This window comes from Ciona robusta, chromosome 9 (genome assembly GCF_009617815.1).
Source record: "Ciona robusta chromosome 9, ASM961781v2".
Lineage (NCBI taxonomy): Eukaryota > Metazoa > Chordata > Ascidiacea > Phlebobranchia > Cionidae > Ciona > Ciona robusta.
The window spans coordinates 2,876,381-2,892,197 of record NC_143243.1 but is presented as its reverse complement, the minus strand read 5'-3'; the positions used below and the strand labels follow the sequence as shown (position 1 = coordinate 2,892,197).

The 15,817-nt window shown below is 34.9% G+C and overlaps 3 protein-coding genes across 6 annotated transcripts in view; 2 read left to right on the top strand and 1 right to left on the bottom strand.

Annotated features, from left to right (window-relative positions):
- The window catches only part of LOC149730851 (serine/threonine-protein kinase mTOR-like), a 37,194-nt gene extending 30,771 nt beyond the window's left edge, over positions 1-6,423 (top strand). For 2 of the 3 annotated variants that reach the window (XM_089884769.1, XM_089884770.1), the window contains 11 exons: positions 452-626; positions 914-1,049; positions 1,586-1,733; positions 2,580-2,702; positions 3,107-3,262; positions 3,680-3,754; positions 4,296-4,431; positions 4,932-5,015; positions 5,089-5,169; positions 5,884-5,986; positions 6,049-6,423. In XM_089884769.1, the coding sequence (XP_089740895.1) occupies positions 452-626; positions 914-1,049; positions 1,586-1,733; positions 2,580-2,702; positions 3,107-3,262; positions 3,680-3,754; positions 4,296-4,431; positions 4,932-5,015; positions 5,089-5,169; positions 5,884-5,986; positions 6,049-6,064 (1,233 nt within the window). In that variant the 3' untranslated portion in view covers positions 6,065-6,423. Of the gene's footprint in view, positions 1-451; positions 627-913; positions 1,050-1,585; positions 1,734-2,579; positions 2,703-3,106; positions 3,263-3,679; positions 3,755-4,295; positions 4,432-4,931; positions 5,016-5,088; positions 5,170-5,883; positions 5,991-6,048 lie in introns of those variants that run through there. The other variant, XM_089884771.1, reaches the window with a different exon arrangement.
- LOC149730850 (tubulin-specific chaperone D-like) lies at positions 6,125-10,765 on the bottom strand. Of its 2 annotated transcripts, none has more exons than XM_089884774.1 (2): positions 10,628-10,765; positions 6,125-10,541 (listed from the first exon to the last, which is right to left on the bottom strand). In XM_089884774.1, exon 2 carries the CDS (start codon positions 10,512-10,514, stop codon positions 6,948-6,950), a length of 3,567 nt encoding a protein of 1,188 aa, XP_089740900.1. In that variant the 5' UTR covers positions 10,515-10,541; positions 10,628-10,765; the 3' UTR covers positions 6,125-6,947. The 2 variants fall into 2 exon arrangements, with proteins under 2 accessions (XP_089740900.1, XP_089740901.1); XM_089884775.1 differs by having other exon boundaries at positions 6,125-10,544; positions 10,628-10,739.
- Positions 10,766-11,565: 800 nt separating this feature from the next.
- On the top strand, positions 11,566-15,429 carry LOC149730849 (uncharacterized). The gene is made up of 2 exons (XM_089884778.1): positions 11,566-11,711; positions 12,068-15,429. Exon 2 carries the CDS (start codon positions 12,145-12,147, stop codon positions 14,650-14,652), a length of 2,508 nt encoding a protein of 835 aa, XP_089740904.1. The 5' UTR covers positions 11,566-11,711; positions 12,068-12,144; the 3' UTR covers positions 14,653-15,429.
- The last annotated feature ends 388 nt before the right edge of the window (positions 15,430-15,817 follow it).

Here is a 15,817-nt window from a genome sequence, read left to right as displayed (position 1 = left end):
CCACCACAAAGCTCCTACAAGGCACACACCTCCATAATAGTAGCAGGATAAAGCATTGAACTTAGTTTTCTATGTTTACTAGAGAGCCCTGTAGCACCTTATACATATTATGTTATTTTCACTACCAGGTATTATGTAAATATTCTTTCAATGCAAGTGTGATGGTACGTTACATTTGCTAATAAAGTCTTGCCGCATGGCGGATGAAACATCGAAAAAGTATTTTTATTATATCAGATAATTGAGATAAACCATTAAAAGATTATTTTCTTTGTACATGTGGTTAATAAAATACTTTTGAGAAAACGGCAGGCTCCAAAAGCTGGTGAGGTCCATGCGATAGCATCCTGGGTGTTGGGGTAATGATCCTAGGACACATAGCATGCTGCGCCACAGGACCTTACTCACATAGAATAAAATAATAAAATTCAATTCATATTTCTTTATCCAGCTCACCACCATAGAGTTACAATACGTCTCACCCAAGTTAATGGTGTGTAAAGATCTAGAGTTGGCCGTACCTGGAACTTATAATGCATTGAAACCAATTGTGTGTATAAGGTCCATACAACATACATTACAAGTGATTACCTCAAAACAAAGACCAAGAAAACTGTCCATTAAAGGTGAAAATATTAAGTTATTTTTGTATTTTTTTTGTAAACTAAAAACAAAATTGTCCTTTGCTTAGCCAGAGCAAAATGTGATCTTTTTATGTGATCTAGTATACTACATCAGGTAAAATGCTTTTTGTTGGTAAGTTGTAACACAAAATGGAAATTAAAAAAAAGTAAATAAAAAATACTGCAAATTTTAGTGAAACTGTAAAAAGTAAAATGATAACCTGTTTTTAAAGAGAGCAAATTTTTGAAAGAAAAAAGCCTATATAAATATTGTAATGTTTTTATTACAGGTAGTAATGGCAGAGATTACACGTTCCTGTTGAAAGGTCATGAGGACTTAAGACAAGATGAGAGAGTTATGCAGTTGTTTGGGTTGGTGAATACTTTGCTGTCAATGGACCAAGCTTCTAGCAGGAAAAACCTTGGGTATGAAAAAAAAAAAAAAGAAATTAGCAACTAAATTCAGAAATTCGTTTTACACACGGTGCAAGTAAAAACTGCTTGAATTAAAATTTAAAGTGGTCTGTAACTATTATTACAAAAAAGGATGTAGGTTTAAAACGTTTGTACTAGTGTTGTTATACATAAACACAAAACACTTCAGTATATGCTCATTGACCAATGCTAACTGTCGTGCAGGAATTTCGCGTCTCTCAATTGGGAACATATACAGAACCCCCTGCAGCGCTTTTACAAGCTTTTATTATAATAATAAGTTTTACACCAACGCCAATAAATACTAATCTCCCCAAAAAACAACTGCCACGTTTTCTGTCATTGCAACAAAATGACACACGACAGAAAATAATATGTGTCCAAACATCCTCCTACTAGTTGATATTGTATTGGATGTTCAGTACTGCCACCATTGTAGTTTTATATGTCTTTAGGCAAGACACCTAAGAAACATTTCTCCAGCCCAGTGGTCACTCAGGTATTTAAATATATTTTTCATATCACAGAATACAAAGATTTTCGGTTGTTCCATTATCTACTAACTCCGGTTTGATTGGTTGGGTTCCAAACTGTGACACGTTACATGCACTCATTCGTGATTATCGAGATAAAAAGAAAATTCTTCTAAACATCGAACACAGGATCATGCTACGGGTAAGAACAAATATATATTGTGTTTTGTGGCTTCCACTGCGCTGTAAACAAAGGATACCTGGTTTGATTCCTGGTACTGGTACCATTGGCAGCGTGTCATTGGGACGGACATTGCTTTAACTCAGTGGTCACTAATGGGTTGTAGCACCCTGTCCCTGGGTGTCAGGGTAATAGGACAACTCTGGCCTAAATCTCAGGTCTTATGGTATGACACGGTGTAGGAAGTCCCATATAGGAGTTATGTATTTTCAATTTATTTTAATTTAAAAAGTTTACTGTTTGCCACTTGTGTGTGCTGCCAGTGTACTGTGTATCTTATGTGGTTTAGGTATTTTATCCCTCATTTTCGTTGGATTTATTCTTTCTTGTTCATTTACACAGCACACTGTTTCTATGTTTTTTAGCTAAAAGGGGTTTTAAAAATAAAATACAACTATTATAGTGACTATATTATTTACTAAATGGATGAATAAATGAAACTTGTGTAATCCTCACATGTGTACAATACCCAGGCAACAACAGTAGTTACATCAGGGGTGTTTTTTTTCATACACCGCATGTGTAACTTCGTAGGCCTTTATTTTTTAGGATTTTGTTTCATGGCAAATGGCCTATTTGTGGACTAGAACGTTTTGACTACTAGGGCAGTAATCTCACCGCAATTTGTTGAGAATAAGTTTCAAAATCAATTAACTGATTCGGCAGAAAGCCAAGTTAAAAAACGAGATATCTTCAAATATGCTGGAATTGTTCTCATTTAGAAAATCTTATCCAAAGTTTTAAACGGTTTATTTGTCAGAGAAGATTGTCAACCAAGAACGGTTTTGTTAAATTTTTTTTTTGCAGATGGCACCAGATTATGATCATTTATCATTGATGCAAAAAGTAGAGGTGTTTGAACACGCGATAAACAACACTGCTGGTGATGATTTGGCTCGGTTAATCTGGTTAAAAAGTCCAACGTCAGAAGTATGAAAACCTATTTTCTAATTTAATAAGTTTTAAATTTGTGTTTTTTACATTTATTGAAGTATTTTGGTGCAAAATGATAAAACCACTTTATATAGTTTTTTTAATACTTCGTAAAGTACCATACACTTAATACTAAATGATTAGACTGCATAAAATTCTCTGCATTGTAGGAATACAATACTGTGTGGTAAGGTAAATACTATTACCACATAATATTTTATATTTCCTAATCGTGAATATTCCTAATCGTGTTTTAAAACAATCAACCATCTTTTTGATTCGTGATCACGGTGATATGATTCTGTAAATACTTTTTTACTACCAAATGAGACAAAAAAGAGAATGAAAACATGTGCCATCTTACCCCACCCTACTCAACTATAATTATTTCTATTATACAGGCTTGGTTTGATAGAAGAACGAACTATACGCGATCATTAGCTGTAATGTCGATGGTGGGACATGTATTGGGGTTGGGGGACAGACATCCAAGCAACTTAATGCTGGATAGAATAAGTGGAAAAGTTCTTCATATTGATTTTGGTGATTGCTTCGAGGTAGGAGAATTTGTGTAGTTTTGTGCAGTTTTTACTATTTATGGTCTAAAACTTATTTGTTTTGCTATGGTAGACAGGTATGTGTGTTTAAAATATGTTTTTTTTAATAACAAACTTTGTGTAGCTTTATGCAGTAATTACTATTTTTGGTCTAAAAATTTATTTGTTTTGCTTTTAATAGACAGATATGGTTTAAGCTGTTTGCCTGTTTAATATTTTCAGTTTTTTAAAATTTAAAATACTGATGCATTTTATTATATTATGATTATGACTATTATTTTAACTATGTCTCATATACTTACATGTGCTTTACTATTATTTAAAACCAAAATTACTGCCAAATGCAACTGCAGATGTAAACAACCATATTAAACTTCATTTAAACTATATTACCAATAACTATATATTATGTTATAGGTTGCAATGGCTCGTGAAAAGTTTCCCGAAAAAATTCCGTTCCGCTTAACTCGCATGCTGACTAATGCTATGGAGGTAATTATGTTAATGGTGTGTCTGTGTTTCTCACTTTTCTAAGTGGAAGAATATAATAAAAAACATTTTAACAATGTTATATAGGGGTTACACTAAAATTAGTGTAGGCAACAAGCATTTGAATGACAGTAAAATTATGTATTAAATAAATGTGACTTACTTTATCCGCTTGTGGTGAAAAGCGACGGTAGCTACAACAGTAAAGATGGTTTTCTGTTTCATACCTAATGCACCCACAAGGGTAGCAGTGCCAAGTCTTGAACCTGTAACCTCTAGGTTAGAGGCAGGCGTGCTAACCACTGTGCCTGGGCGTTTTTGTGTTGTTGTGGAACTTTTTATGATTAATACAAATACAAAAAATACTTGAGATATTTGTAGACGAAAAAATCTCTTTGTTCTATTCAAATTACAGACTGAAACACCATTTAGGCGAAATATATATCTCCTATATTATACAATTTGATGGACTTGGTTTTTGTCTGTTATGTATATCGTTTCTTAGGATGAAAAAATAATAAATATATAATTGTTTTTTTTGTAGGTGACGGGAATTGAAGGAAATTACAAACATACTTGTCGAATGGTAATGAATGTATTGAGACAACACAAAGAAAGTGTGATGGCCGTCTTGGAAGCTTTTGTTTACGATCCATTACTTAACTGGAGACTTGTTGAGAGTATGTTAACACCTATTTATATTTGGGTTTTAAAAACTAGGGGTCACAAAACGAACTTTCACGGGTTGCTAAGAGCAGTTTAGCACAAAATGCTGCATACATACATTATACTATTATTACCCATAACAGGGTTGGGAAATTTTTTAGACAACTAGGGTACACAAAATGAACTTTAGGGGTTGCCGAGTGTATACCAGTTTAATATATTATACTATTTCTATTACCCTTAATGGTCGCCGGAAATTTTAGGAAATTAAAAGGGGTCGCCAACAAAAAAGTTTGAAAAGCTCTAATCTTTACTTTTTAATTTGTTCTTGAAAAATGTTTATATTTGTAAGAGCGGCATATTCAACAGTGGGTTTGATTCTGCAGCCTGCTACTATTGTTTGCATGTTTATTATATAATTCTGTTAATTTCTTGGTTTACTACCTAATGGGCAAGAAATTAGAATGCAAGCTTATCCCACCCTACTACATGTAATACGAATTAATATATAAAGGTTCTGAACATGGTCGAATAATGGAGAGTGGTTCAATATCCGATGCATTGGGTGTTGGTCATACTGGTATTGCGCAAACACCAGGTAACATTAAAACGTTCTTATTTTTCCCATTTAATTTTAAATATTTAATTTGCATTAATCATATTTTTTAAAGGTGAAACAGGAACTGCCAGACCTGAGGTTCTCAACAAAAAAGCGCTTGTTATTGTTAATAGAGTTCGAGATAAACTGACAGGTATAAAAGTTACTTAAGTTTACTACCTAGTTATATACCGACTTTAGACTGCTATATTTTATGTTCGTTTCATGGCACTGAAATAAGAGCGCCCTAGCCTGGTAGCCTATAGACCAGAGGATACATGTTCAAGGCTTGATAGTGCCACCATTGTGATTGCTCTTAGGCAAGTTACTTAAAGTCAACTGCTCCAACCCAGTGTTTCCTTCTGTACTTACTCAGTATCACAAAGTGAAATACTGGACAGCGTAGAAGAATTCTTGAACGAAAAATTATAAGAGTTTAATAAGAAGAAATTTACTGTATCACATATTATCATTTATTTAAAGCGCTTCGGACTGTATAGTACTGTGGAGGAAGATGGGACACCTTTAGCAATTTATATCCAAATATTCTGATAATGTTTTAAACAATTAACAACGGTCTGTGGGAGTCATGAGAATACGGTTTTATAATTCTTTAAATGTTCTTTGTTTACTACCAAATGAGACCAGAAAATCGCACGAAAAAGTGTCCCATCTCCCCCATCCTACTATATATTTTAAAATTCAATCATGTTTTGCTTTTTTTTGTAAAATATTTATTTAGTTATTTTTCCCCAAAACTTACATATGTAGTAACAGGTAAGCATGCGTGAGTTGTATGTGATATAACAAAGTCATTGCTCTCCTAGTAACATTCATTTACTCCAGACTAAATTTATTGAACACACAGGTTGTGATTTCAGTGCTGTTTCAATAGATGTACCCACACAAGTAGATTTGTTAATTAAACAAGCAACTTCTCATGAAAACTTATGCCAGTGTTATATCGGATGGTAAGTTATTAATATTGGATCTGCCATAAGAGGTTATATTATAACGTTACTATTCAATGTAGGTGTCCTTTCTGGTGAAGTGCGCAACTTGGAACTAATCCTGCCATATCAAGTCAATGAAATCAAAACATGCAGTGGTTGAATTGGGAAATTTAATACAGCAACTGCAATTACATCTATAGTAACATTTTGCCATAAAGTCATGAAAATGAATTTAATTTGGGTGTTTTCATATATTTTGGTGAGAAAGTTCTAAAACTGTCAGTAGTTTAAAATCTCATTCTACATGGGTAAGACGAAAGGTCCTAACACAAGTTAGAAGTTATGTTATATGATGTAAGGTTCAGGCCAAATTGGCCCATTTTTACAAATCATTTATTAAACTGTAATCGTGTTATTTTTAACAGACTTGAATAAATTTTATGTTCGTCTTGAAATTTTCTTATTTAATATCACTGTAGGGTAGCGAAGCAGAAATTTAAGACTGTTCAGATTGCAAATTATTTGGTACTGAATTACTGATAATTCTAAATTCTAAACAATACATATTGGAGAGAAAATTTTTACATCAGTTTTAAATAATTTCTTTTCAAAATACATATATACGCGATTGCAAATTATTTGGTACTGAATTACTGATAATTCTAAATTCTAAACAATACATATTGGAGAGAAAATTTTTACATCAGTTTTAAATAATTTCTTTTCAAAATACATATATACGCTTTTACTGATCACACTTCAAAACTAAAAAATCCAATACAATTTTTGGTCAAAACTGCAAAAATAGATAGCAAAAAAAAGTACTAGCAAAGCAACACATATCACAGTAATGCAATTATCTTTGTTTCAATTTGTAATTAAAACATGTACCAATTACTAGTACAAAACAACACTCATAAGGCCTAAATGAATACAGCGTTACTACAGAAGCGAGCGAGTGGATAATTAAACAAACATCTTATGCATCGGATGTTTTTGTTTTCTTTATCATTTGCGGTACTTTAACTCCAAAATAAGCACATAACTTATTACGGATAGGTCTGAGCTCTTCTACTGTTTGATCCCACTCAACTTCACTTAGGCTTTCCATTACGTCATCAAGGTGCTCAGGTTGATCAAGGATATCATCAAAAGTAAGAATCACTTCATAAAGTTGAGTTGCGGTAGTGCGCCGAACTATAGGGAACTTTTGACACAACATGATCATCAACTGACTCAACACAGATTTGTGTAAAACAGGATCTGAGAACTGAAGTAGCCCACAGTAGACTTGAACCCCCAACATAATTTTCTGAGGGTCTTTGCTTTTGGTTATTTCCGATTTGACCAAAGAGAACAGCTTCCTTTGTATTCCTTCATCATCTAATTTACAATGTTCACCCTTAAACAGAATTTCAAGACCATCTTGGACCAACAACTGGTGCAGTGTTTTCAATAGAGGTACAGACACTCTATCCTGTTTAGAATAGTTTTCGAATACTTTTAACAAGTTGGAGCAAAAATTTAACAACTCTTCAGGGTTTTTACTAATGGTTTCAATGTATGCAAATAAAGCACTCCCACTAGCTTCTGCCAAGGATTGTGTCAGGTCTCCAACTGAAATTACAAAGCCCAATGTGATGTGGTATGCATATTCAGGTAGTTTTAATAGCTTTATTAACCTGCAGAACAAATCAATCATTGTAAATGTTGGGTTTCTTGTATCAAACACCTTGCGTAGTTGTTCTCTGACTGGTATATTAGGAATATTATCATCATATATTACACTGAGTAACGTAGCAGCAGCAATATCACGGACTTTGTGAATTTTTTCACACGCTTGTTGAAGAATGCAGCACATTATTTTCAGCATCAATTTTGAGCACAACAGGTCTTTATCCTCTTTTGCTATGAGTTGTGTTATGACTTGTAATGCCTTTACTCCAGCCAAACGAACAACTGACCCTATGTCACCTCTGTGGTCTCTTGTATAGTCCTCCAATGCAAAAAATATTGCGTCATAGATTGTATTGATGTTGTCTTTACAGATGCCCGCGTCCATGATATTGTTGATTCCAACACTTTGGCAAACTCGAGACAATGCGTTAACAGCTTCTTTACGAGACTCCGCAAAAGAAGTCTCAAATTTATCCGTTATTTGAGAAGCGCGGATTAAATTATGGCAAACTTTCATGAAACATGTTTGAAGTACTGGCTTGGGTAAAGACGCTATTGCTTGAGCATAACCACATCTCTGTCGCTCGGATGTGCTTCTTAGATGGCTGAGATACTGATCAACGGCACCCTCCATGGATTCATTGTTGGTCGACAGGTTTGCAAATGGAGCTGGGATGAGAGTTATTTGGTTGATAGCTGATAAAGCACTGATCGCTGTTGTGCAAATTTCTTCAGTGTTTGTGTAAGTGTGAAGGTTGGATAATGTTTCATGTATAAGTTCCAACCAACCATCATTAGTTAGACGTGGAATTGTAACTGTTGCTGTACACTGTGACAGGCGAGCAATCAAGTGACAAGCGGCCACACGCATTAGCTCACCACCAAAGCCACGAAACAACTTTGCCTCGGATAAACTTTGCACAATTCGGAAACATTTCTTTACCATTGGATTTCTAGATAACAGACCAGTTGAACCAGCTTCTTCTATCTCATGCAGGGAATGAATTACTTCAGCAACGATTAATATGCTACCATGTCTTGTAATCAAGTCCATGCCTGTACAGAGAGGAACCAATTCTGGCAGTACAGTAGCTGCAACGTAGTCTGGTTTTGATTTGGTTAACTTATGCATTGATTGCGCTGCTAACCAACGTATGTTGCTGTCCCAGTGATCACGTTTTTGTTTGGTCAAGTGTTCAATTAGAGCTTTAGTGTATGTTTTATACTGACCAATAAAAGGACCAATTTTGAGATAGGTGTTGTTACGATTGCTAACAGCAAAATAATCAGCCATTGTTAGAATTTTAATACCATGCGGGAAGTACCCTTGCCTGCCAACGTTTTCTTGAAAAGCCGCAGAAGCCGCTCTTCTGCAGTTAACTTCACGATCAAACACAGTGGTCACTAGCAAGGTCTGTGCGATGTCATTGACATGAGCGGATAATTCTTGTGGTTCGTAAGCTCTTGCAAACGACCATGCAAGATAACATGCAGCATCTCGAACATGTGCGCCGACACTGCTTGCCCCTCGTCGCTCATCATAGGTTAAAGAACGAAGTAAAATAGGAACTACATCCTTCAAACGTGTAGGTAGAAGCAAACCCCTTCTACCAAGCTCAGCCAATGCGAGACACCCGCCATGCCATGCCCCATCAGAATTTGAAATTGTAAAATTCTCAAGCACAGACTGTACCACTTCATCTGCCAATTCCTTTGGCAATCTACCAGTGATTCTACCAACACCTTTGGCTGATGACCACCGAACCACTGTGTCTTTATCCTTTAATCCATTCAAAACAACTTCAATCACAGTTTCAACTTCTTCAGGAACATCATATTCATCATCCTCATCTGAAGCATCACATATTGTAACAGTCTCGCTAGGAGTTGAATCATTTTTTTTCAATGTTTCATCCAGAGAACGATTTCCACGTTGATATCGCCAGCTAGCAAGACGAGGCTTAAGCAATGTCATACCTAAACGTTGTGTCAATTTTATCACCAATTTTCTAAGCACAGTATTCTTCACAGAAAGTATTTCTGTTCTTTGTATTTCATCTAATACCTCAGTACAAAAAGGAAGGACGTCGTCTCTCTTTCCTTGCTTAAAAACAAGAGCAAGTGCAAAAAGACATCCCTTTATTTGAGTAACTCCATGCATAGCTTGAGCATCCGAATTTGTAATTTTATCAATGCACCACTCAAAAAATGGCTTCAAATGTGTTTTCATTACATCTGGACGTGTCAAAAATTTGGACAAAAGTAAAGCAGCAGCTTCTTGGCAGTTGTCTGATGATGTAATTAAATACAACTTCCCTATATCCATAATTCTCTGCGTAACAGAAGTTTGGGAGTGTGATGCATCTCCTGTATGCGGCAAATCAAACCTTACCATGTCAAATGGTATAAGACAAATCATTGACAGCCAAAGTAGAAGCATGTACCTGGTTTCCCAAGTATTCAAATCATTATACTTCTGCTCATACAGCAGTTTAAGGATAGGTTCCAAATGTTGTACTTCATGGGGAAAATAACGAACCATAATTTTGTGACCTCTTACTTTTGTCAACAGATACAAATATTTAAACGCACAGTGCTTTTGGTTTAAAGGAACATCTAAAGGTTGAATAAATGCTATCAACTGCTCAAGCAAGCCTAGCAGATGAGGGTCTAACAAATGAGGTTGCTCCAGATACTTGTCAACAATCTCCGTAAATTTTTCATCCGACATTTCATGCTTGGCTTGATCGTTCACGATCAAAGGAATGTTTTTTATAAGTTGTTTTACTTCGTCCACTTCCACAAAGTGATCAAGGGCTGTACCAACCTGGATCCCATGTTCCAGTGTAACATCTTCACTATCATCCATATTTACTGGCAATGCGAATTGATTTTTCTGCTGACAAAAAAAAGTGTCACTTTTAATGTATTTTTAAAGTGAAATTGTAAGTGAAACTTTAAAATATCTGCAATAAGTAATACCTAGTCTGTACAACGTTCTCTTTTTCCTATGATAGCGTAACTGAGTAAGTCTTATCACAGCCGTGCTTAATTTGTTTTTTGTTTACAATTACGCAAGCTTTCTAATCAATCAGCGAGCAAAGGTAACAAATACAAAGTTCTCTTAATGCCCAGTACACAAAACCGAATATTATGAAAAACATTTTCGATCTTTTTGCAGGAACCACAAATCAAAGCTCAACAGAACCAGTTTACATGCATTTAAAGTATTACGATATGATATTTTAACCCAAAAAAATCGTTTCAAAAAAAAGAGCTTTAGATGCAATGCTATAACCGTTTCACTATTAACTACAAACATTCAAACAATAAAACGACTGAGAACCAGGAAGTTGCTTTAAAAACAAACTGGGTATTTGCGTATGTGACCGGTTATGTCAATCGAAAAAAATATTAGTAGTTTAATAAAAGTATTAAAAATTTCAGTTTTGTTAATTTTCACCAACTCCGGTTTTCTACACAAAATATTGGTCCCCTGTTTATTTTGCGCAGTTCAAAGGGCAAAGGTTACAATCATCAGACGGTAGACGATTTATGTTGTAAAATTTGTTTGGAAATCTTATATGCTTTGTTGTTATTGTGGCTGCAAAGATAAGTTAATCGATTAGATAATAGAGTCAGCATTGCAGTAGTAAACTTTTCCTTTAATAACACTTTGCGTAATGGACAACGTTGTAAAGCAAACCGATACTGCAAACGTATAATATAGGCGTAACTAAAATCTAAATATAACTTATTTCCTGAGTTTTATATTTATAATTTGTTGTATGCATTAGGCAAATTTTACTAACGCATCAAGATCATTTTAGCCAGTTTTTATATGGGTTACTTTGAAAGAACTTTGTATTTTTTATTGGCAATTAGAGTTAAATTTGCAAAGTTTTTTGTTTTGTGATTAAAAGATCCATAAACTAACGGTTGATTTATTTTAAAATTCTTCAGTTGATTATAAGTTTTACGCAAATTTAAAAATCCACAACTAAATCAAATATTTGCGCTGTGTTTGAGGAAGTAATTCATCTGCAGTGTGCAAGTTGTACAAAAGGTGAATGTGTGTGTTTGCTTAAGATTAAATATCTCACTGACGCGATGTCTAAGGTTCCATTCTTATATCTTCAACTACTTTAATTATATTTAAAGATTGTATTAAATTATACAAAGATTGATGATTTGTATGGAAAAGGATCCTAAATTTGTGCTTTTGTTGGAATGCCTTCTGTGCTATGATTTATTTAAAAGTTAGAAACACTGAAAAGGCCACCATACTACCACGCAAACAAAGTCTAACTTGTTATGTGTTTTTTTTAAATCAGGTATTTCTATCATACACTTTGTTTCTTTATTTTCATATAAATACATTCAACCTAGATTCATAATTTTATACTTACTTAACATTTGCAGGTTTTCTGTGCATATATCAATGCAACATAGGCGTATTTGGTTAAAAAACTACATTTGAGCTAAAGAGTTTGGACAGAATGGCAGGAGAAGATAGCAAGATATTTAAGCTGTTAAAGTTTGCTCTCACTGACTCTTCTGTGTTTCTTCCGGGTGGAAAATACTCAAGTGAGCTTGCTGAAAACTGCCATGAATTGTTTCAACGGGATTATGTGTGCACGTCAATGGACAATAGTCGTGGTCAACTATGCAGCACATATCCTGTGCAGGTAATTGTACCTGTGAAGGAAAAGATACATGGTTTAAAGGAATACTGTCCCAACAACCAAAATGATTTTGATAACTCGGAACTTGTGGACTTGATACAAAAGGGACGATTTGCTCGAACAAGAGGTAGATTTCCTGCTCCTGTCTTGTTTGTATGCGGAAAGTTTATCTGCAGATCTTCTACACTGGCTCGATCACCAGAGATATATGGTCGTACAGGGTTTAGTGGGTTCCAATACTTTTTGCATGGGGAGGCTGTACCACCAACAGATATGGTGGATAATGGGATTCAAAATGGCAACCATGTTCAAAATGGATTGCAGGATAGTGTAGCAGATTACACTTCAAATGCATCACAAAACGGTAATTCTCCAGTCATGCATTACAGTGCTGGTAAAGAAAAAGTAAAAGGGCGTTATAGTGCTGGCAAGCAAGTATTGAATGGTGGGAGTGCAAACAAAAGTAAACTTACCCAGAGTACCACTGATAATGGTCAACCTAAAGAATGGTTGGTTGATAAAATGAGAAATACTGACATTGACTTACTTCATATGCTAAAAGTTAACGTAATTTGTGATTTTATGGTAGAGAAAAAGAAAGTTAAATACGGATTAAATGTTACTTCATCTGAGAAAGTGGACCGGGAGCAACGCTATTCTGATTTTGATTTAATAAGCATTCCTTACCCAGGGTGTGAGTTTTTTGCTGATTACACCAATAATAACTATATGGGCGAGGGTCTAAAATTCGACTGGACCCAACATTTTGTTGATGCTGAACTCCAACTTCCAGATAATATGAAAAACATAGCAGAGGTTCAATGGGATGATTACATGCATTGGGATCTGGTGAAATTAACTCAAAACTACATCAAACTACTGCTGAACTGTTTAGGTCGTCCAAATTCTTCAGGAATTCTGCTGCATTGTATATCTGGTTGGGATCGTACACCTCTGTTTGTTTCTTTATTAAGGTTATCACTGTGGGCTGATGGGTTGGTTCACCAATCCTTATCGCCAGAAGAAATGGTTTATTTTACACTTGCTTATGACTGGCTGCTCTTCAGCCACCAATTTGCGGACAGAGTTGATAAAAGTGAAGAAATAATGCACTTTTGCTTTGACTTTTTAAAGTATATTCGTTCTCCAAGTTTCTCTCTTTTAACCGATGCTGCTTCTCTGCAACAACTTGGTTTATCCGACAATGAAAGTGGCGAAGAAGTGTTTTTTCTGGAAGAAATGTTGGAACAAACAAACATGGTTTCAAAAGAGGAAGTTACACTGAATGGTCATTCAGGCTTACCATCCAAGACAAGTAAAAATGGTCAAACCACTCAAAACTGTGCAACCAAATTAAAACCAGATACACAGTTTAATGGTACACAAAATGGTAGCATGAATCCTCAAAGCAATCTTATAGGTGAGGTAACCTTAGAAGAAGTGGAAAGTTGCCTTAATTGTATAATTGATGAGATACCAGAACAAACTTCAAAGGTAATCAACACACAATGTGAAAGGGAAAATGATAACTGCAAAGAGAGGATTTTTAACTCAGAAGATTTGGATAAATCGTTAGAAATTCCCAACTCAGACATTAGGTCTGCACCTGTTCTTCCTCTTAAAAGCAGCAATATTACCAGCAATACTTGCCAATCATGCAATGGTTATGTTGAAAGTAATGTCGAAACATCACAAGATAAAGTTTATTTTACTGAACCAACTACGCCACGTTCTGCTTTATCAACAAGCTTTGAAACAGCAAAGAGTAATTTATTTTTAAATAACCCGACTTCGGAAAAAAACCACAAAGGACTTTCTAACTCGTTTTCATTTTTACTTAATGGCTCGAAAGAAAACGCGGTTGTTAAAAGTGACCCAATCACTGTTCCCAATTTATCCAGTTTTGTTAAACGAAATGGGACAAACGAAAGCTTTGGAAACAGTTGCGAAAGCTCAGAGTCTTATCGAACAAACACTGCAGAACCGGGTAGCAGTTGGCAAATGATTGCGTCACCGCCGTTGCTTTCTGATCAAAGAAATGATTCATCTAACTTCATGCTTGATATCTCTCAATCAGTTCAAGTTGATAGGCATGCTTCACGAAAGAGTTCGTTTTCATCTTCAGTATATGGATCAACTGAAAATGTAAATGAGCTTAAAGCGAAACTGGCTTGTCGGGCGGAGAGACTCGACAAAGCACAGAACATAATGATCCCTGCATATTGTGCAGTGGTTCAGCAACAGCGAAGACAACAAGAGCAGCAAAGTGGTGCTTTGTCTGCTATCTTTGGTCACCTTGCTCAGTTGGTTAAACGGACTTGAGTAATATATATACTTTATTGTTATTTTTTTCTGAGCGCAAGTAATATATATATATAAATATTAATCATATTTTTTTATTGACTGGAACTATGCAAAGTGCATATTTCCAGATCTTCTAAATTTTGTTGCTCACCAAAAATGTTTTGGAGAGCCTAAGCTATTTAGCTACAATGATAACAATTGTTATACCTTTTTTTCCAAGTAAAATATTTTTTGTTAGGTGTTACATATTTAATCACACTGTGTGCTGATTCAATTTAAAAATGTTTTAGTTTCTATAATTAGAGGAAAAAAAATTCGTGTGTATTATTACATAGACTATTTCTCGAAATATATCGCTTACATTGTCATAAAATCAAGAATTTTGATCAGCATAAAGATTAAAGAATATAAAATTAATTTTCTCATTTTTTCTTAAGAGCCCTTTACTATGTTTTTTATTATTTTAGTTAAAAACCTTTTTGTTTTAATGTTTTTTTCTGAACAATTTTTTGTGCAAGAAAATTTGAAAATCCCATTTTCACATTATTTCATTTAAAATGTTACCACAATTAGACTATAGGCCAGAAGATGTAACTTAATACCATAGCGTGCTTGGCGCTATTAGATTTCGAATTTCATTGTTGATGGGTCATGTTTATTTCTTGGTCGCCACACTTTTGTCGTTTTAATTACCGTAGCTGCAATACTACTCTTTGTGTCCGTTTACTTATTTGTTCAGTCGTTGCGACATTATATTCTCAATTGTTTATTAAAGCGTGCAATTATTGCATGGGACACGTCGCTGATTCCATTGAAAGAAAGACACCTGTTTATCCTCGCATTTCCGGGTAAGGACGGTCGTAACACAGGTGCTACCACTATATTACATCTCGGCCCCGATTACCAATTGCCACGTATGTCCGAATGGCAATCCAGTTCGGACCACTGGTAGCAATGGCTGTTATGTGTCCTACCCTAAACATACGGTAGAATGGGGGAAGATGGGACACTTTTAACTCTATTTTATCGTCCCATTTGGTAGTAAACAAAGAAAATTTAAATAATAATAAAACTGTATCCTCATGAATCCCATAGACCGTTGTTATTTTTTTAAAACACGATCAGATATTTGGATATTATGTGCTAAAGGTGTCCCATCTTTCCCCACCCTACTATACTACTC